This window comes from Lissotriton vulgaris, chromosome 1_1 (assembly GCF_964263255.1).
Source record: "Lissotriton vulgaris chromosome 1_1, aLisVul1.2, whole genome shotgun sequence".
In the NCBI taxonomy this organism is placed as follows: domain Eukaryota; kingdom Metazoa; phylum Chordata; class Amphibia; order Caudata; family Salamandridae; genus Lissotriton; species Lissotriton vulgaris.
The window spans coordinates 1,414,056,984-1,414,078,548 of record NC_141685.1 but is presented as its reverse complement, the minus strand read 5'-3'; the positions used below and the strand labels follow the sequence as shown (position 1 = coordinate 1,414,078,548).

The 21,565-nt window shown below is 48.1% G+C and overlaps 1 protein-coding gene across 1 annotated transcript in view; it reads left to right on the top strand.

Annotated features, from left to right (window-relative positions):
• Positions 1-21,565, top strand: part of LAMB4 (laminin subunit beta 4) — a 790,532-nt gene that overhangs the window by 550,628 nt on the left and 218,339 nt on the right. The window contains exon 22 of the mRNA XM_086967212.1: positions 15,391-15,548. Within this exon, the coding sequence (XP_086823338.1) occupies positions 15,391-15,548 (158 nt within the window). The remainder of the gene's footprint in view (positions 1-15,390; positions 15,549-21,565) is intronic.

The window sequence follows — 21,565 nt, the reverse complement described above, 5'->3', positions numbered from 1 at the left end:
AGGTTCAAATTGTGAGAAAGTGCCATCTTTCTTGCATTGGTATGCCCCCACTTTTTGCTGAACTTGCTAAACCTGTGTTGAAACCAAAACCCAATTGGCATCTCAGGCCACCTGTCAGTCCCTAGTAAATGGTACCCAAGGTACCCAGGGCATGGTGACCAGAGAAGACCCCTCAGGGCTGCAGCACTTATTGTGCCACCCTTAGTGGCCCTGTACCCTGACACCCACACACTGCCTTTGCAGGCTGAGTGTCTAAGTGCAGACCTAAACAGAGAGTCGACATGGCCCACATCCCTGTGTGCCATGCCCACAAAACCCACTGCCCTGGCATACCTCAGTCACCCCTCTAGCTGGGTGCCCTATGCCAGCGGTATGGGCACAGGTGCATGAGCCCTGTGCCCCTACAGTACCCAGGGCCATTCCTGGGCACTAAAAGTGCAGTAAGAGTATATGGTACTGGGATGTCGTCATTACGAACTCCACAGCACCATAATGGCTACACTGAAGACTGACAAGTTTGGTATCAAACTTCTCAGCACATTAAACCCGCACTGATGCCAGTGTGGGATTTAATGTAAATTGCACCAGAGGGCATCTTAGAGATGCCCCCTGAAAACCTAACCTACAATCCACGTCTGGACTGAGAGGCTACCTAGGCTGCCACACAGCAGACATGTTGCTGGACCCCTGGGTGGAGAGCTCCCGCTCTCCTGGGCCTGCAACAATGCACATCCTGGGCGAGTTGCTAGGTCTCCTCCCCCAGGATGGGCAGGGGGACGCTTCAAAGGCCTGCCGCCCTTGTGGTCTTCTGCAGGCCACTTGCTGTACTCAGCAACTGGCCCTCACCAGTTCCGACCCCCACTCTGGCCGGAAGACTGGCGGGAAACCCTACGTCAGGAAAGGGGGTGTGCCAGCCTGTGCTAACCCCACCCCTCAGGTGTGAGAGGCGAGGTGAAGCACGACCCCGGGCTCCAGCCATCTTGAAGATGGGGAGCCCTGCCCAATCACAGCTAGGCTCCTGCCCCCTCCCACAGGAGAGGGGCATGCTAGGGGGTGTACCCACCCCAGGACAGGAGCCTATTGGTCCCTGCCCTTGCCCTACCTGTAACGCCCCTAAATTCAGTATTTAGGGGCACCCTGAACCTTCCTTCCTCAGATCCCGATAAGAAAACCAGAAAGAAGAAGATGAAGACGAAGAAGACCCGCCGTGCAGCTGCTAACAACAGGACGACACCCACTGACTTGGCCCCAGCCCTACCGGCCTGTGGACCATGGAACCTGCCCCTGCGAAATCCCGGCGACTCCTGCAGACAGCAACCTTGGAAACCCGGAGGACCTGCCTGCCTTGACCCTCTCAAAGATTGGGACTCCCCTGAGCAGAGGCTCTGCTCCAACAACCATACCCCTGGTGCCAGCCAAGAACCGCAAATCCAGCCCACTCTGCACCCGCCGAGCCCGGCCCGTGCCCGAGTAATCCAAGATGACAAGGATGTCCCCCCGGCGACTGGGACCCGAAGTCCAGTGCCCAAAGACCCTCCTCGACGACCCAGACAACGCCTGCAGCCTTAGAACCTGGGACCCCCCCAACCGACACCCAAAGGCATCCCTGCTCCCGGCGCCCCACAGCCCTTTGTGCCCTCCTTTGGGGTACTCACCTCTTCTCCAAGAACCCAACTTACCTCTCGAAGTGGTGGTCGCACCTGAAGAATCTCCATCCCCGAGCCTGCAGCCTTTGTTCACTTTGTAACTTTCCCATTGGATAACATTGAGCGCCCGACAGCTTAAAAGCACCCTGCACCCAGCCGCCCGAGTTGCGCTGGAAGTGCAGGTACTACCCTACTCTACTTCCCGACTTGCCCTGAGTATGTGACCAGGAGCTCAGCTCCCACAGCCGAGTGGCCTGCCTGCTTGCAGCCACCAACCAAAGGCCCCCTACCCTCCATTGGATTGCATTGGGTCTGCTCTCTCTGCACCCGGCTGCCCCTGCACCGCTGAGGGTGTAACAACTGTACCTTTCCAACCCTGGGAGACCCCTAAGTCTATGCCCAGAACCTTGACCTCACCAGTCGAGTACTCACCTGAAAGCCGATAACTCACTTTCCTTCCATAGGCTAACATTGACTGGTTTTCACAGAAATTTCTTCTAACTTGCAACTTTAAAATGTTCCTCTAAAATCAGCCAAATAACGATTTTCAAAATACTCACCTGGGATCAGGTTAGAAGTCAATGCTGTACTTTCTAGTTTAGTGCTGAACCGCAAAAGTAATCTTAACTGTACTTACCAGTTACCTGCATTTTCTTCCATAGAAAACCATTTCTCTGAAATTTCTTCTAAGTGACGATTACAAATATTCCTTAAAAATCGTACCAACTGCTGAAATGTAAATACTTTTTTTTTAAATATATTTTTTATTGAGGTTCAAACCAGCATATCGTCATATCAATATCACATGCAAGAACATCTGAAACACTGTTCAGTAGGTAGTATTCAAAACAGGATAAACCAGTACTCAACATTTTTATTACCCTCCCTAACTCCCCCACCCCTCCCTCCCTACCCCCACCTCCCCCTGTCAGTGTGCCCTTATTTATTTCCCTGTATGCAGACTCCCAGAGCTCTAGGTTCTGCCAAGTCTAATGCAACCAATAAAAGATAACTGCAGCAGTGATCCCAAGAGACGGGAGACTCCACCAGACTACCCATGTGTGCTCCAGTTCTCCCTCCTGGCTATTCAGTATTTCTGAACGTGTCGTGCCCGGCCGAACTCCTCTCCATATGTGCTCAAGTATCCCCATCCAAAACATTCCCCTCAGCATTCCCGGGAGTCCCTGCCGTGGTCTCCACACTCTGATCTGTAACTGCCTGAACCTCGTCCTCCTCGTTCAACTCATCTAGTGAATGGAGCTCCGTTACCAGTGCTTCCCAAGCCCTTGCAGCTTCCAGCGCCTTGTCATTAGAGGAACGCCTGGCCAGCTGAAGCCGAAGTGTCCCCTCGCTCCTTGCCAAGTTTAAGAAGCTCGCCTTCCACCTCCGAAAGCTAGGGCCCGTCCCAGACTTCCAGTGCATGGTAAGCTCCCTCTTCGCCATTATCAAACCCAAATCATAAAATTTGCTGGTTATTTTAGTGTTGGGGGTGTGCGGGAACCACAGCAGAAGGCAGGTTCCCATCTCTACCTCCAGCTCCCGCTCTGTCACTTGATTCAAGCATGCCATCACATCCGCCCAGTAAGAACCTAACCCGGCACAGGACCAAAACATGTGGCCGAAGTTAGCGCCTTCTGCATTGCATCTAGGGCACAGCGATTGGGTCCCCCCAAAGAACTGCTGAATTTTGACCGGAGTTAAATAAGCCCTGTGAAGAGTATAAAATTGAACCAGTTGAAACCTGGCATTGCGTGTGCCCTTCCAAGCCCTCCTCAGCAATTGTGGCCACCTCGCCTCAGGCATGGGCTTACCCAGATCTTCCTCCCATTTACCTCGCAAGCTGTCCAAAGGGGGAAGGTTTTCCGTAGACAGTCGCCTATACAGGTAAGTGATGGCCTTGAACGTACCCACCGCCATAGTGACGTATTGGCACCCCAGCGATGTTGGTGGTTCCGATAATCCCGTCTTCCACTGTTTCTGGATTCCCGCCACAAGGGCAGCATGCAATAGATAATCCCCCCTTGGTAAGTCGAAGGCTCCCTGCAAGGCTGGGAAAGACATCAAGACACCATCCCTATATAAATCCCCAATCATGTGGATCCCGCAATCCTCCCAGCCAGCCAGCGCCGACCAGTGTCCTCCATGGGGAAGGGCTGTGCACATGCCCAATAGGATTTCCGGGGCATATGGGCTCACAAGACCTGCTATTTTCTGACTACGTATTCAACATGACCGGAGGGTGCGCTCCTCAAGAGTGAGCTGATCCAGTCTAAAATTCTGGCGAAGCATAATGAACGATAATACGTGTCTGGGGATGACCCTACCCTGTGGTCCATCCGGCCCTCTGAACTCTCGCGCCACTGCCTGCGTAAGCCATTGCAGCTGCGCCGCCAGGTAATACCACTTGAAGTCTGGGGCCACCAGCCCCCCTTCTTCCCTTGGTCTCATCAGGGTGGTCAACGCTACCCTCCGTCTGCCAGATCCCCAGATAAACCCTGTCGTCAGCGTCCGGAGTGTCTTAAAAAAAGAAACAGGGATCCAAAGGGGCAAAGTGCGAAAGTAGTAGAGCAACGAGGGAGCGCCACCATCTTCCTAAGCGCTACGTGCCCAGCCACCGATATAGGGAGAGTGCTCTAGAACGCTATGCTACCTCTGAGCCCCCTTAGCGCGCCTCCCACATTCCCTTCAAAGAGGTCGGCGGGGGCGTGAAAAATGCGGACCCCCAAATACGGCAAGCAGTCTGGCTCCGACCTCAGGTCAGCCAACGCTGGTGGAGGCCGGCCCTCAGCGGACAGGGGAAATAAACAGGTCTTATTCCAATTCATCTGCAGGCCCGACAAGCGGCAGAAGTCCCTGAGCAAGGTTTTAGGACCCTGCAATGAGTTCCCTGTATCAGCCAGATATAAAAGGAGATCATCCGCGTATAAGGAAATGTGATGTGGCTCCCCACGCAGCAGGACCCCATCGTACAATCGACCCTGTCTGGCGTGCGCCGCTAGCGGTTCTATTGCCAGCACAAACAATAGCGGGGACAGGGAACAGCCCTGGCGAGTACCCCTCTCCACCTGGCAAGCCGCTAAGATTGTGCGTCCCATACGAACCCTAGCCGTGGCAGACCTGTATAACACGCTGGTCCAGCGTATAAAATGATCGCCTAGTCCAAAGCCCTTCAGCACTCTGAACGGATACGACCACTCGACACTATCGAACGACTTTTCTATATCCATCGACAGCACCGCTGCCCTCGTAAAGCCTTCCCCTCCGTCCCCCACGATCCATATCAGCCGCCGTTTGCACGTCGCGGTGGGCCTAGCAGGGATGAAACCCGATTAGTCTGGGTGCACCAAAGTGCCCATGTGGTCTAAGAGGCGCGTGGCCAGGATCCTACTAAGGATCTTGTAGTCCACCGTAAGCATGGAAAGCGGCCGGTATGCCGCCCTAGATGTGTGGTCCCCACCCTTCTTCAGCAGTGGCACTATGATCGCTTCTCTCATGGTGGGCGGCAACCTGCCCAGTTCCCACGTCTCTCTTTAAACCGACTGCAGGTGCGGCGCCAGGATGTCTAGATATGCGGCGTAGAACTCCACCGGGAGTCTGTCAGCCCTTGGCGTCTTTCTCCTAGCCATATGTTTAACCGCCGCCCTGATTTCTCCCAGCGATATAGGTTCACCCAGCTTGGCGCCCAGCTCCGGGTCCAACTGTGGTAGCTCCGCAGCCTCCAGATAGTCATCCAGGCCGTCAGGGGTGTCCCTCATCCTGCTCTGATACAACAGTGTATAATAATCCAAAAATTGGTCCTTGACCCCCTTTTGTGACAAGACTAGGTCCCCTGTGGGTGTGGTCAACGACACTATGGGGGATCCCCGGACCGCTGGGTTAGCCAGCCAGGCCAACACCGACCCTACTTTGTCCCGCTCAGCATGAGCACGGGCCATGTATTCTCTATAGTCATAGCGGAGGAGCCGCTCGACCTGCGTGGCCACTTCCTCGCGCAACGCCGTCACCTCCTCATGGCCGCTCCCATTCACGTGGCTATCCAATTCTGCTTGGCGCAGACGAGCCTCTGCCCGATCTACATCCTGCAGCAGCACTTTACGCGTCCCCGCGATAGAGGAGATGCATATGCCTCTCACCACTGCCTTAAACGCGTCCCATTTGTGGGCTCTGCTCGATGCCGTCCCCGAGTTGTCCGAGAAGTAACGCTCTACGCCCTCCCCGACCTCCGCGGTAAATGTGGGGACCTCTAGCACCGCCGGATTCAACTGCCATGTCGGGATCGCCTGCTGCTGCCGCGGCCAGAGCACGGTTATCAAGCAGGGGTTGTGGTCTGAGAGTGTCCTCACCAGGTACTCGCTATGACGCGTGAGTTCCAATGCCCCCGGGGTGCACAAAAAGCCATCAAGCCGCACATGCAAATCATGTGGCGCCGAATAAAAGGAATAGTCCCTATCCGCAGGATGTTGTGCCCGCCATACATCCACAAGGCCTCAGGCTTCCTGCCATTCCTGTCGCACCTTGGCCACTCTCCGTACTACCGACTGAGCCAGTGGAGGGTGAGAGCGATCCAACTCCACGTTAGTGACGGAATTAAAGTCCCCCCCCCATAAACACTGTGCCAACTAAGAAAGATGCTAGCGTCCCAGAGAGCCGCGCAAAGAATGCGGTGTGTTCAGAGTTTGGAGCATATACACTGCAGAATGTCACGTCCCTGCCAATCAGGCGTCCTAACACCAGCACAAACCTCCCCTCCGGGTCCACAATATTGTTCGTAGGCTGAAAAGGGACCCCTGATCTCACCCATACTAAGGCCCCCTGGCAAATGCAGAATAAGTGGTATAGAACAACTGTCCCCTCCATCTCCTTTGTAACGCCCGCCCCTCTGTCTGATCAATGTGCGTTTCCTGTAGGAAGGCCACCTGGATCCCCCTGCGGACCAAATATGCATGTACTTTATAGCGTTTCCTCATGGAGTTCAGCCCTCGCACGTTCCAAGTGACACACTTCAATTCAAGTCGGGGCGCCATAAAAAAGGATTTCACAAAACACAATCCAACACAATCCAGCGGGCACACTGACAAACCCCCCCTTACCAAAACATCCCCAACAACCCCCACCCGATCCTTCCCCAGAACAGGCTCTAAACCATAGTTACCCATCCAAACACAGTCCCCACTAAGGGAAATACCCTGGTAACTACCAGGGTCTCACAATAAGTGCGAGGTAGAGGGGGTGGTCCAACACCAGCACGAGCCGAACAGCAACTTTACCAGTCCAACCTAACGGTCGAGCCTCATATGCAAAATTCCCCTCCTCCTGGCTACGCCGAGCCCCAGGGGAGCCCCTCCAATCGGAACCCTCCCCCCCCTCCACAGCAACTGCCCCCCCCGCCCGGGCCAGCTATCCAAACCCCCGCCATCTCCGGCCGACCCACATCCACCCCTCTCAGTGGCATAGTGCCGCGTCTAGCATGTCCCCCCTTACTGTCCACACGTTGAAGTCAGGCACCATCACTCGTCCAGCAAGCCATCAGCAGTCCCTGGGGTAACCTGAGGCAGATGGCCATCGTCCTCCTCAGAGCCCTCCGACCCCTGTTGAGACTCTGTGTCCGCCCGTGAGGGCGCAGTCGCTGCTCCAGATATGATAGCGACCGCCTGTAGTGCCGCCTGCCTCTCTAGCCCCGTCTGGGAGGTTGTTGGGGATTGTCCAAGCGCTCCGCGTTTCCTGGTGCGGCGGCTCCTTCGAGGTCTAGGCCGCATCTCAGCCTCCGAGTCCCGTTGTCCCGGGCCGTCCTTGCCCGCGCAGTATTGTTCAAGCCATTGCCAAGCATCATCTGAGGTGTCAAAGAAGGTAGCAGTCCCATTCACCATCACCTTCAGGCATGCCGGGAAGAACAAAGCATATTGTATGCCCTCCTCTCGGAGGGCCCTCTTGACCGTCAGAAAGGAAAAGCGGCTTCGCTGGACCTCCTGGGAATAATCAGGGTAGAGGGAGACTGAGGCATTGTCCACTTTATAGGGGCCAGCTGTCCGGGCATTCCGCAGTATGAGATCGCGGTCCTTAAAGTGAAGCAGGCATGCGACCACCGGTCTGGGAGGGCGACCCTGGGCCTGGAGGACGGGCCGGCACAAGATGGGCTCTTTCCGGGGTATAAAATTGTGATAGGCCTTCAGGGGCGACCACCTCTTGCAGCCACTTTTCCAGAAAATCAACCATATTGTCCCCTTCGCACTTTTCGGGAAGGCCTACTACCCTTATGTTGTTGCGTCTGTTACGCCCTTCTGTATCTGCAGCCCTCCTTTCCAACTGTTGCACTCTGTGCGACAGGTCACTCAGCGACACGCCCATTGCCTTCTGGGCAGGTTCCAGCGTTTCAACCGCAAATTCTGTGTTCTTGACGTGGTCTGCTAGTTTACTGTGGTCGGCCCGCAATAATCCAAGACTTGTGGTGGCCTGCGTTATGTCGTGGTGCAATTATTCTTTCGTGTCTGCTATGGCCTTGAAGATTTGGTCAAGTTGCTGTTGTTGCAGCCCCGCAGCTATGCCCCCAGCCGAGCTCCAATCCTGAGACTCGGGCATGTCGTCAACGGGGTCAGTTTGTGTTGCCTCCGGAGTGCGCAGCGGTTTTCCCATGGCCCAACCTCAGTGTCCGAGACCCAACGCAGGAAGCCCGGGCCAAGCGCTCCCAGTCGCACCCCTCAAGGAACGATAAGGCGTGCACCAATGATACTCCTCAACGTCCGTGGTTCTCGTCGCCCAGCCTCACCACGGTGGTGCCCCTTTGCTCGCCGCACATATATTGGGGGTCAAAGCGCCAGCTACTCTCGGCCAGGGGTATGGCTCCACCGGGCCCCCTCGTCAGGTCCGCCAGGAGAAGGCCACGCTCTACCCCACTGGTGACCCGCCCACTGTGGCTGCCCTCTTCTTCGCAACGGCGAGGCTCCCACGGGTGTTCTCACCGCGTCTCTGGCCTCCACTCCAGGTGCATTATAATCTTCTTTCCATGATCCGCTTTAGTCCTCAGCCAGAGCCCAGCACCCCTTGGCTCTAGTGTCAGTGTGTTCCTTAGGCTGGCACAGTCACTCCGGTAGGCCCTTCATTCGGCAGGCCACTAGTCATGAAAGCGGGCCACAGAGCTGTAGGGCAGGGGGCCAGCAGGAGCGTCCCTGCCCGCTCTCACCTTCCAATGGGTCCGTCGATCCTCCAGCCCGGGCACTGGGACGCGAGTGCGCAAGAGGGGGGGCACCCCACGATGCTAGGTCCCCGAGGTGCCCGCACCCACAAGGCGCTTCCGCCGACTCTTCCTCGACGGCGTCGCCGTCCAAGATGCTCTTCGGGTGGCCGAGTTTAGTCCCAGCCGAACCGCCAATGTATGTCATCACGGAGGCGACCCCTTCTCCGCTCCGGCCACCGCAGTCCGCCCAAAAATTGTGTTGTTCAAAAGTGCCTGCTTGTTGGCGGTGAGGAGAGTTAGGGGATCAGTATTATTTAGTTTTGCCTTCTCAAAAGAGAGCCATGTTGGTTTGTATGGTTGGTTAGGGAGTACCCTTGTCTGGCTATAAAGGCTGTCTGGACGGTTCTTAGGTCCGCCAGGTTGAGTCCCCCTAGTTTCTTTCCCAATCTGAGTTTTTTGGGGCCTATTCTGTGTTTCTTATCTCTCCATATAAATTTGTTTAGCATTTGGTCTATTTTCCTGTGGAATTCGTCCGTGAGTGCCATGGGTAGCATTCTGCCAGATAGTTTACAATGGGCGTGATCATCATCTTCACTGTGTCAATCCTTCCCCACCAGGTCATGAATTTGGGTGACCAGGATTCTAGTAGTCGTGACTTGAATTTCCTTCCATAGGATAACATTGCTAGTTTTTCGCTGAAAAGTTTCTAAGTGTCAACTTTAAAAATACATTTATATTCTTTAAAAAGTACAACTGTAAACAAAACGTTTTTACCTAACTGTTTACAGCTTAGGTCCGGGGACTGAATCCAGGATCCAGTCCTGTGGATAGCAAAGTAATCCTGAAAGTAATCTATTGCATTTTTATACAAAAACCTATTGAGCTCAATGTTAAATTGTGTTTAGAATTGTGTTTCCTACTGCAACCCAAGTAACTATTGTACTTACTAAGTCTATTGCCTGTCTGCAAAGTAATAAAACAAATTCACTCATATTGAGAAAAGTATATTTTGATACCTGTTGGTTCTAAAATAAAACAACTATATATTTTGATATAAAAACAATTGGCCTAGAGTTCATTTCTCGAGAGTGTGGAACCTTTTGCTGACTGAGTGTGTACAACAAATACTTTAAACTATTCTCTGATACTGCCTTACTGCTCGACCATGCTACCACATTAGAGAATAAGGTCAGATCTGACTTTAACCTCTGTTATACCTCTGGGGATTGAAGACACCCAACACCTGTAGTGCACTGGGGCAATAGGTCGTGCTGGAGGGAAGCGCAAGTGTTGACTAATTATGACACATACACACTTGTGGCATTCTCCAAGCAAACTAGAGTGTAGGCAGGACTTGTCTTTTTATTTTAATTTGCCCTGACCTCCAACGTGGAGTCAGGACATGTGTGCATATATACGTAGCAGAGCAGCGCATTACCCTGCACTGTGTTAAATTCCTCCAAATCTTCCTACTAAGAAAATAGCAGCACATTTCATTTGCTACAGCCCGTGCCCTCAGGGGTTTCAAACTCAGTTCTTTGAAAGGGATGGCAGGGCCAGGCATCTAATCACACACAGTCCTCGAACCTCCTTGGTCTTGTCATATTGTGCCTCGGGTTGTAATAGTGATTCTTGAATGGGAGGGGTGCAGGGGGTGGTTCGGGTGTCCCTGCTGGTGCGGTCTCTTGTTGAGTAGGTGGGACTGTAGCCTGAAATGACCAGCTCAGGCAGGGTCTTCTTCAGTGTTAGTCAGGGTTGGGTTTGCGACCCCTAGGTTTGGGATGGAACCTGTCGGCAGATGCCACTTGGTGAAGACAGATACATTTCTCGTTATGTAGTCCTAACTGTTCTTTGCTGTCACCATTGTGCCTTTCATAGAGACAACCTGAAATGAGAGATCTTCGATTGGGAGTCAAAACTTCTGCCAGACCAACTTTGGCAAAATGGTTGGGCCGAAGGCACAGCGAGCAAGTCTTGTTCCTGGCCGGGCATTCATGGAGTGGGTGAGGGGACAGTCCGCAGTAGTGTCTTTCAGGGTTTCTGTGCCTGGGTCGAGCCCAGTGGTACGCCGGCGAGGGGGCCGTTTGTGATGGTTGCTGCCTTTCCACCTTGATAGGTGGAGAGAGGTTCTGGAGTAGCTGAAAGTTTCTCGAAGGCAAGTTCGATCTGCCCTGCACGGTCATTTCAAAATTCATGGGAGCGAACAAGCATGAGGAGTTCGTTGAGGGGCATGTTGGGTCGGTGGAGGATGTGAAGTCTGAGGAAAGCAGAATGGCAGCCTTGTGTCTGGTCGTGTGCTTCATTCTGGGGGTCATCCACAGTGCACGTGCTGGCCAGCTCACGCAGGCAGTCGTAAAACAGGCCAATTGATTTGCCTTTGCGCTGGCGAGCCTACCTCAATTTGAATCGTTCAAAATCAGGATTCATTAAGTGTAGTGATGGCTCTGTCGTAGTCGTCTTCAGCCCCAGTGTTAGGGAGCTTGCGAAATCATTTGAAATTTCCTCCCCTACGTAGTGAAAGAGGAGGAAGTGTTTTGTCACGCTGCCTCTTTAGTGTCCATGAAGTAATTGTTGAGGCGAGCCACCCACATGTGCCACTGCGGCCCCGCAGTACAAGGGTCACTGAGTTCACTTAAGGTGGGCAGGGGGTTGGACGTATCCTCAACAACATGGCTGGCATGACATTCTGTGATGGCATAGCCTGTGCTTTCCCTTGGCGATCTTCACTCATGGTTCAGGGCGCTGCTCAGGATGACAGGTAGAAATGAACCAGGTAGGATGACTGAAGCAGGAGGGCGTGCTCCCGGCGTAGATGCAAGAGAAACTGTAATGGCCGCTGGTAGAGGATGGCGGGGCCGGGTCGCTGACTCATGCAAGGGCTACTGGCGCCCAGTACTTGCTGATAGATAGTGGCAGACTTGCAGTGGCTATGGGAAGCTGCCATATGAAGAGGATATAACTGGAGCCGGCGCTCGTACCAGAGGAGACCCATCTGCATCTACGCAAGTGGCACTGGCAGGGCCTTGGCACGGTGCAGGAGCGTGCGCGGTATATGATGGAGAGGGCATCATGTGTTGGAGCCAGTCGAGGGTGCAGGTGCAGTGGTAGGTAGCCCAGGACGAGAGAAATGTAGTGGCAGGGTTGCTCCATCCTCATTGCCACTGTAGTGCGCAGTGGCAGCAGGCTGCGCTGTGCACTATGTGTGTCGTTCCCCACATGAACTAACGTGTTGGCAGGACTCGCCTTTTTTTTTACTTGTCCTGACCTCCATTTTGCCTTTAGACACCTGTTTCATAGTATCTACCAGTAGCAGTTAAGTTTTTTAATAATAGGGACAACCACTGGACTGGGCCACACAGGAGCTGCTTGTCTAACCAGGGCAGGGTCCAGAGGGTGAGTAAGAAAAACAGCTCAGTTTTTTCAAACCAAAAAAGAAAGTAGATTTCTGACTATTGTTTGAAGGATTGGGAATTGAGCTCATTATCACAAAGGATGGTGCATGAAGATGGGACTAGGCAAAACTGAAAAAACGAAAATTATCAAATTGGAGCCGTCTGTAACATGCAGTTTAAAAACACATCGAATAGGCATTGGAAGTAACCAAAGATGATGGGCGCTAACTTTGGGTAGTGCAATGTTCCATCAACTAAACTAAATGCTCTGGGGCCCACACAGAAATTATAAAGTACTAATTCATAGAAAGTGGCATTATTTAACCATCCATGATATAAGTCTGAGGACTCCACCCAGGAGAGGCAGGGAGCAACTCATAGGAATGAGCCTTAAGCAATCATCTGTAGTATATGCTCTGAAAGCTGCACCATGGAGCGACTGAGGAGCAGTCCTTATGTTTCCAGCATTAGCACCATCATGAGGATGCTACCTAGGTGGTGGAGAGGGCAATCGATTGACGAGCATAGACAGACAGACAGTCATGTATATGCTTTGGGGACTCCAATCAGGAGGAACAGAGAGCGATCCATAGGAATGGGTGATAATTAGAGCCCAGGCGATAATAACTAACATGGTGAAGGGATGTAGTTAAAAGTAGGAATATGTAAAGGGAGTGACATGAGGAGGGGACAAGGAGAGGAAAACACAGGGGGGCTTATTTATAAGCCTCTTGCGCTGCCCGTGCGTCACTTTTAACATGGGAAAAAGTGACGTATTCTAGGCGCAAGTGGCTTGTAAATAAGCCCCAGTGTTTCTGACCTCATGTTCTAACTTTTCCCTAGCAAGCTCTAACAGGGAACCCTGCAGGAAGAGGGCCTTAATTTCTCCAACTTGTTGCTGGGCCCGCTGAAAGATAAAGGGTACATAGGGGTAGGTGGCCGCAAATCAAAAGTAGTGGAGGCGAGAGGCTCTGAGTAGGAGCCTAAACACGTGGTCCCAGATGTAGGAAGGGGAAGCCGGACTCTGCAAACCACATTAAGGGCAGGAGAGGGAGAGGGAGAGAGAGACCACCTAAAAGCAAACAGCAAGACAAAACAGTGCAAAACACAAAATATATTATTTCTCACAAAAACAGGCTTCTAAGTTAAAACAGTAAATTTCTATTTAAATATATACTGTTGGAAATAACTAAACCCACCAACACAATGACCTAACTGACAAGCGGATTACCTTGATCATGGTAGAATGTCCTTGGCTTAAGTCGAGGGGTGGGTGTAATTTACGTAATTCTATGTAGTAAAATGACACAGAATTACATACAAATTCCACGAGATTACGTAGAAATTTGCGAGAAGTGTAATTCTAAATTTAGCAAAATTTTATCAGGGCAAAAATGCCCCCTGGTGTCCAAAATGGACGCAAAGGGCGCCTTTTGCTCTAGGAAATATTGCTAAATGCAACAGAACATGAAGAGCAGTGCTCACTATTTGTGCACATGGGGTAGTATTTTCTCCAAACGTACTCCCATCATTTAGCTTTATTTTCACAGCACAAAATGCACCCTTACATCCAAAATGGATGCAAGGATGCATTGTGTGCTAATAAAATAACACAGAATGCAACAGAATTGTAAACTGGAGGGCAAGTAGCTGCTCGCACTTGCTAAATTTGCTCTTGCGGTAGGACTTTTTCCCAAAATTGTCTGAAGGCAAACAGCGAGACAAAATAAGGCAAGACAAGACCCAATGTACACTTTCTGCCCTAAAATTGGGCTTGCAAGCTGAACTATCATTGGAAAAGCCAATAGGTCTGACCCTGGAAAGTGAAAGGGTATTTGCTTTATTTATTTTTTGCAAAACTATGGCACAGAAAAATAAATAAATAAAACATGCCACCTTCTAAGCATAGTTGCCAAATACGTTTGCAGTAAAGAAATTATGTTAAAAAACTAACCATCACATATATTTATAATAGAAAAATATGAATGCATTTTAGCAGGGAGCTGAACTTCGAACACGTGTAAAGGCATATAAACCCTTTTTGTTTTTAATTCACACCACAGGAAAATATGATTCCTAATGGCACTAAGTAAAAGAACTATTGACTTGCAATTACTGGATTCTAAATACAGTTTAGACACACACGAATGACAATTTTTTTTTTAAAAAGGTAGAGAATAGAATGGAAACATGGATTCACAAAATAAAGTATTGGCCCACACGCCTTAGCACTTAAGTGAACTTCTTTGTTGGTGCATGTGCACACGTGAACAATGTGAACAGGGTTCAATGCCACGACTCACAGTGCAAGAAAGCTTATGGCTGAGACGGGCTGTCCCACAGCGCAATGCTTAATTTTTTAGTAGGCGTAAGCAAAACGTGAATACTTGTTGAACGGACCAATGGATGAAGAGGGTTGACCCAAATAACCTCTATCTATGTCTATATTTATGTTTGTTTTTACTTAAAGAGTTTTCTGATTACATGAGCATAGTGAGAAAGATAAAGCTCTCTCTCTCTCTCTAGTTCAGACCTAGAAAGTGTATTTCTTTTTCGCTCTATACAACTGGAATCAATTAAACATGCCAGCACAATGGGCGCAGTAGAATGTCCTCGTATTTGAGTCCTTGCATTCTTTGGTAATAAATGTTTCGCAGGACATCTCTCTGTATATTGAACCTCTTGCGTATGAATGACAGTATCATGCCTATGGTCAAAGTGGCCATAGTCGGATGTGTTGCGTATCTGTCACCTCAGAAATGGGGAACATTTAGTGCACCACTAGGGGGGGTCCTGGGGGAGGAAACATTAGAGTTCAAGGAACTCTACTGCATCCCACTAGTGGTTATGCCTGCCTCCTTCCAAATGGATATCAAGAGCTCATATGCGCCCAACTCTATCAATGTGAGCAGGCTATGCTAACAGTCGATGGGCATGTGCAACATACACCCAGGCCCTTGGGGGGTGGGGGGGTGGGGCAAAGGTTATATGCACTGATAATCAAGAGGATATCAACAAAGTTAAAGACGCAACCCTCAGTGTACTCTTCTATTAAAGGGAGGCAGAAAGACATGTTTTATGATTATTGGTCATTTCTGTAATGTTTTCATGTGCTCCCACACGTTAGGACATTTTCTCAAGAGTGGATCTCACTGAATTTCTATAATATTTCATTTTACAGGTGCTTGGATGGTTATTATGGAAACCCGCTGGTGGGGCAGCCTTGCCGCCCTTGTTTGTGTCCAGATTTTCCTACAAGCAATCGGTATTTTGCACATTCTTGCTACCAGGATACGAGGAGCTCCGAGGTGATCTGCAACTGTCTTCAGGGATACTCCGGTAAGAGCCGAAACATATTGTAGATCCTTTCAACTGTGTTACTTTCATTAACAGCTTACATGTACAGTATAAAGTACATAAACTGAATTTTAAGAATTGGCCACTGAAAGAATCTGTGGCAGGGAAAGGCAAATCATGCTGTACATATTGAAACTAAAGTCTTATTATTCAACACATTATGAGACAATATTAACTAACCATTGTGGAATTTAAACAGACATTGATCCAAAAGGGGCCCACAACACTGAAAAATATATATTGGTTTCATAGGAAATAAGCATTTGCAATGCAATAGGTCTCGCATTTGCGAGAGTTTGAGCTATTGAAATTGTAAATGATAATGCCTTTTATTTATGTATTTTGAAAACATGCAAGTGGTGTGTAAACACCCCTAGCAGGTTTTCTAAACATGTAAATAAAAGGCACTGTCATTTACAATGGCAATAGTCTAGTCTAGTCTGGATACTTGTATTGCGCAGCATATCACATCCCGAGGGAGTCTCATGGAGCATAGCTCAAACTCTTGCAAATGCAAGACCTTTTTTGCACTCGCGCTTTAGCTGTAAACATTGTAAGCAAAATCATTGGTGCCCCAATTGCTTCAAAAGTAAAGAAATAGAAAAAAAATTCTACTGCTTAGCTTTTGAAGCAATTGCGGCACCCGAGCTTTAGCTTAAGATGTTTAAAGCTAAAGCACTAGTGTTGCAATTGTAACAGATGTAAGCAAATAGAAATAAAATGCTTTTTACTCTTTGTTTACTTTTGTTACAATGGCGGCACCCTAGCTTAGGCTTTCAACATCTTAAGCTAATGCTCAAATGTCGCAATTGTTTCAAAAGTAAAGAAATTGAAAAACAATGCACATTTTTTTCAAGTTCTTTACTTTTGAAGCAATCGCAGTATACGCATTTTAGCTTAAGATGTTTAAAGCTGAAGTGTGGGTTCCTCCAATGTGAAAAAAAGTAAAAACATCTCAAAATGGCATGCAGCCATGTTCGGTGATCACAAGGAACAAAAGGAAAACGTGGTTGTCGTTATTAGTGCTGCGGCGATCCGCGCTAGTTAAATTAAAAAAAGAACATTACGGGCGAACGATAAGAAAATAGTGCGCGGAGGCTGTAATTAAAATATACCAAGTAACAAGACATGTAACAGGGAGTGTCCTAATGGGAGGTTACAAGAAGATAAAAGGAGGTACTAAGGAGGGACTACTAAGTCTATGGACCAACGAAAAGCCACCAGTTACAAAGGACAGGGCCAGGAGCCAATTAAAAAGATAGGTGAAAAGTGGGCAGAACTTCATGCCGTTTTCCTGAATAAAACATGTCTCGAAAAGAGACAGTGCAAGCTCTGCCTAGGCGAGACCTTTAAAACTGTACATATTCATCTATTCTATTCAATATGTAATTCTTCAACAATTCTTCGTTTTTTCTTGGATGGTCATGCGTGAAGGAAAAGTTGAATGAATAAGGAATATACAACGCTGCACTCAGCAGAAAACAAGTCTATAATGTACTTCTCACGGCAATAAAAAGTGTTCCCAGGGTGTATTTACCAGTGGTGCAGCCGGTGCAGTGCACTGGGGCCCAGAGGTGGGAAGGGGCCCAAATACAACAGACCCTTGAGACCTGAGAGAGTATGTAAATGGACATTTGGAAGATCTGAAGCTGAATGAGCATTAAAAGTTTCTATATAATATTGTTTTTATCTTGTAACATTTGCTGTACGCTCAAAGACAGAGGTCAAATGTCAGTCTAGTCTGCAGACAAATTGCTGCAATTATTTTACCATAGAGACTGGTGTTTATTTTTATTTTGCTTACTGAGAAGTGTGTAGATTCTGTAAAGTGAACTATGTGAAAATGTTGCTAGTGTTAGAAGGAAATTGTGTCATTTCCTTCTAACACAAAACAAAATTGAAATACTTACAAATGGACTCCCACTGAGTGTTCCTCACGCTTGTGTCCATCTTCCTGTCTATCTTGGTCTTGTATTTTCTTCTTTTTGTCTCGCCTTACTATTACCCCTGTAAGTGCAATGCACCTTGTATATATAAATTCAATAAAAACAATACTGAAATGAAAAAAGAAATACTTACAAATGAACTGTACAAATATTTCAAACTAAATAAACGGGAAAGCACATACTTAGAACTTTTTTCTATTTCTAAAGTGTGATGGAAACAAAGTCTTTACTTGGGGATGCACACATGATAACTATTCACTGAAACCTAATTTCCATACATTATTGTTTGCACGCTATATCGTTTTTTATCAGTAAAAGTGTATGTCTGATCATATTTAGAGGTCAATTCAATGGCACATTTGCTGTAAAGGATTGTGGCTACCACACAGTGCTTTAGTAATATATTTGTGACGTAGTGCTCCTAAATGCAACACCAGTTACATACTACACCCTTACCAGCCTCCAGCTGAGTGAGCGTGGCTCATTTGCAACACTTGTTATTTGTGTAATGCTTGGATTTTTCAAACTCCCTATGAGTTCAGGTATGCAACATTGATGGCAGCACCACCAGTCTAAAAATATTTCCAGCATCCCTGCCTACTAGGGCCACAGGAGCTTGCAGTGAGATCTGTCCGGTTACCTCAGCTGCAGGAGTCAGACTTTAAACAACAGAATCTACTGAAGCATCTGTGGGGTCACTGCGAAAGCATCATTGTGTTTGCACTGAATGGATGAGCAGTGTGCATGCTCACTTTTGTATATGCAGCAGAGTGTGCCTTTTAGTCCTGGCTCCCTACCACTAGCAGGGTCAAATGAGACATTATGCCCATGTGTTTGCTGTCGCTTGGCTTCTGGAGACAAGACAGTCACAGTATTCACAGCATTCAGCCTGTTGGGTGGAGGGCAGACTATAGAGGCTAGTAAAAGAAAATAGACATACTTAGGAAAAAGTGCTGGAAAGTGGGAAAATGAATTATTGAGCGGTTGTTTCATATTTATACAAACAGTGCACGTGGAACTTTAAACATCATCTTGGAGTCGCTAATACACAATTCTTCCTTATTAAAAACTACATTAGGAATTGTTAACTTGCTGAGACCCATGGAAACTCGCAGTTGCTCCCCAGATCGAGTTACTGAGGAGAAACTTGAGTAATTGTTAGACACACAGTAATGTATTTTTTAGTTAGAGAAAATTGGATTTTGGTAAGCCCATTTCAGATATTCATCAGTGTCTTTCACATCTTAGTTCAACCCTTAAGAACAGCATACTTACAATTGGGCAGTGGAACAGCCATTGAGCTGCCAATGTTTGGCTCTGCCTTGTAGACAACTGCTTGTCTTTAGGAAAGGTACTCTGAGTAACAATGTTTTGCCTACTTACTCTATGTTACTCTGTATTTAGAGAAGTCTGACCTCAGGAGGTATTTCTTTTATTTCATCCCCCAGCAGCTCATCTGCAAATGCAGACTAATGCTAATTGAGTGATAAGAGTGCAGCAGCTCCTCTGCCATTGCTACAGGACCGCAACATTCTGCTTCACAGTGCCAGGATGCAAGATGGCAGACCAGTATGAAACTTTACTTTTTCATTTTTTTTATTGAAGCTCTTGTTCTCCACATTTAGGGCCTGATTCAGAAAGGGCCTCTGCACTTGTGGCGGAGGCCCCACAGTCATTGGGGAGTGTCGCGGACTGAAGGCGGAATCTCCATAGTAAGAATTGTCATTGTGGAGATTATGTCCAGAGTGCTGAGCCTTCCTCATGACTGCGGACCCTCCAACACGAGTGTGGTGGCCCGTTAATCAGGCCCATAGTTGGCATATGTTATTCTTTAATATTTTTCTTTTCGTATTTTAACATATTCTGGCACTACAAAGAAAACCACCACCTGGTTGTTTAGAAGGCAAGTGGGCTTTTTTATGCCAAAGCTCTTCCCTGAAAAATTACACAAAGATCAGACTCACATACTCTGCAGTGCTGTCCAAAGGTGGCATATGGCACATTAGATGCCCTCAGTGAAAATTCAAGCTTCAGTGTAGCTTACCTTCAAGGGGATAGATTTACACTAGTGGACCGATGTGCTAGAAACTCAACCTGTGTCTCTTGTCCTAACATCTGTCCAAACTCTGTCATTCCTAGTGAGTGGGGTACCTGTGTGTGTGTTACCATGTGTGCTTGAGTGTAGAATAGCCACCATGTTTTGTGAGTGCATTAAGAGGAATGCACCATTGTGAATGCAGGATTGACATTGTCTTCTGTGAGTGCAGAGTACGTGACCTACAGGGCGAAAGTTGTACCTGTGTGAGGTCAGAGTGAGGCATATGCATGTGTGAGTGGAGCATGAAGGATGTGCTTATGTGAGGACATCAGTGTGAGGTCCCTGCATGTTATGCCTTTGTGTGCATGCATTGTAAAAGGGACAAACCTATTGGCTTTGGTAATGCTTTCCAGGGTTATAGCTTTGGCTTGCAGAAATGCAGTACAGGGAGTGTAAACACAATAGTGAGTGTATGAGAATGGTCGTGAGTTTTGATATGGCAGATGCAGACTTTGTTGAAGGAGGTTGATGTGTGTTGGAGGCAGCTGACAGCCAGTGATGTTACCCTAGTGAAGGGGCCCAGTTACCTTTCATGCACTAGGGGCCATGGCCATGTGGCTACGCTACTGGGTGTTCCTCATTTTGTTGGCACTTCAACCTTGTAGATTTACTGTATGTTCACACTATAAGTACCCTGAAAAGCATCTCTTTTTATCAATACAATGCCCTGAACATCACAACGTTATAATGGACCTGGTGTATCAAAGGATATTACACATTTAGTATTAATGGGGAATAGCCTTGATACAGAAGTGCCTATTAATTGACCACAGAAGAAAACACTTTCTTAAAAACCTCATACTTTCTAACTGGAACTACATATACCTCTAGTAGTCTTGTGACAGTGACATTTGTGCTTGTGGTACTTCTCATATTGTTCAATCTCCTGCTAATCCCAGTTTATTAAACTGGGATTTGGATTCTTTTTGGAAATTTAGTTTTTTGTTGCTTCTACAGAGGAAGTACTTAATTTGTAAACAAACAAGTGCCAGGGCACATATGTTTGCTTCGTGGTGCTGCTGCCAAATGTCATGGTCAGTGTGTAGTCAAGGCTGGATAGTCTTAATTTCACCACATGCCTCTTTCTTCCACCATCATACTCTCCCTACGCTGTTCTCTCACTCTTGCAGGCTTTTTGTCTTTCTGTTTGTCACTGTTTCCCCATCTTTCTCTTCCTCCTTCTTTCTCCCTTTGCTGTTTTTCTCTCTCTTGTTCTGGGTCAAAGTCAAGTGTTTAAAAATGAGTTATGGTCACTAACAAAGAGTGCCGGTGGACCCACCTGCAGTCACGTCTCTAATTAACAACTGCATAGACGAAAAACTAAGAATAAATACAACAGTTACCTACATAATAGTCATTTCTATCCACTGGAAAACACCAGCAAACCAAAATATCTGCGAAATTTGTCAGGGAAGCATGCACAGCAGTAGCAACAAAGAAGCAAAGGAACCACATTGCAGCTTTTGACAAATAATTCCTCAGTATCTGTCATTAGTGGTCCCAGCAAACATCGTTGTCATTATTTTACTTCAAGTGCTATCATTTTACAGTATCAAAAGTGTTCGTGGCTGCCCATCTGCACCTTAAGTCAACACCAGTTGACAAAGTCTTACTTAAAACAGTTTACTGAGTATCAATCATCTGTCTTCATAATGTCAAAATAGCATTGAAACTTAATAAAGGTAATGATTTTATAGGTTTACCAGGACACATCCATGGCCTTATAGCCTATTTGGACATCAGTGCTTGGATAAAGCCCCAAACCTACCTCAGTGAATAGGACTTGTGTAGTATGTATCAGTTTTGAAGGGTCACTGTGTCTCCAGAGCTCTCAGGAAGTTCATTCTTAAGACCTTTGTGCAGATATTCTCTTCCTTGTCTTACCAGCACCACGTGCTTCTGGTGATTGCTTGTGTCCTCTCTCACATTGGATAAGTCAATAACTAGCATTTGTG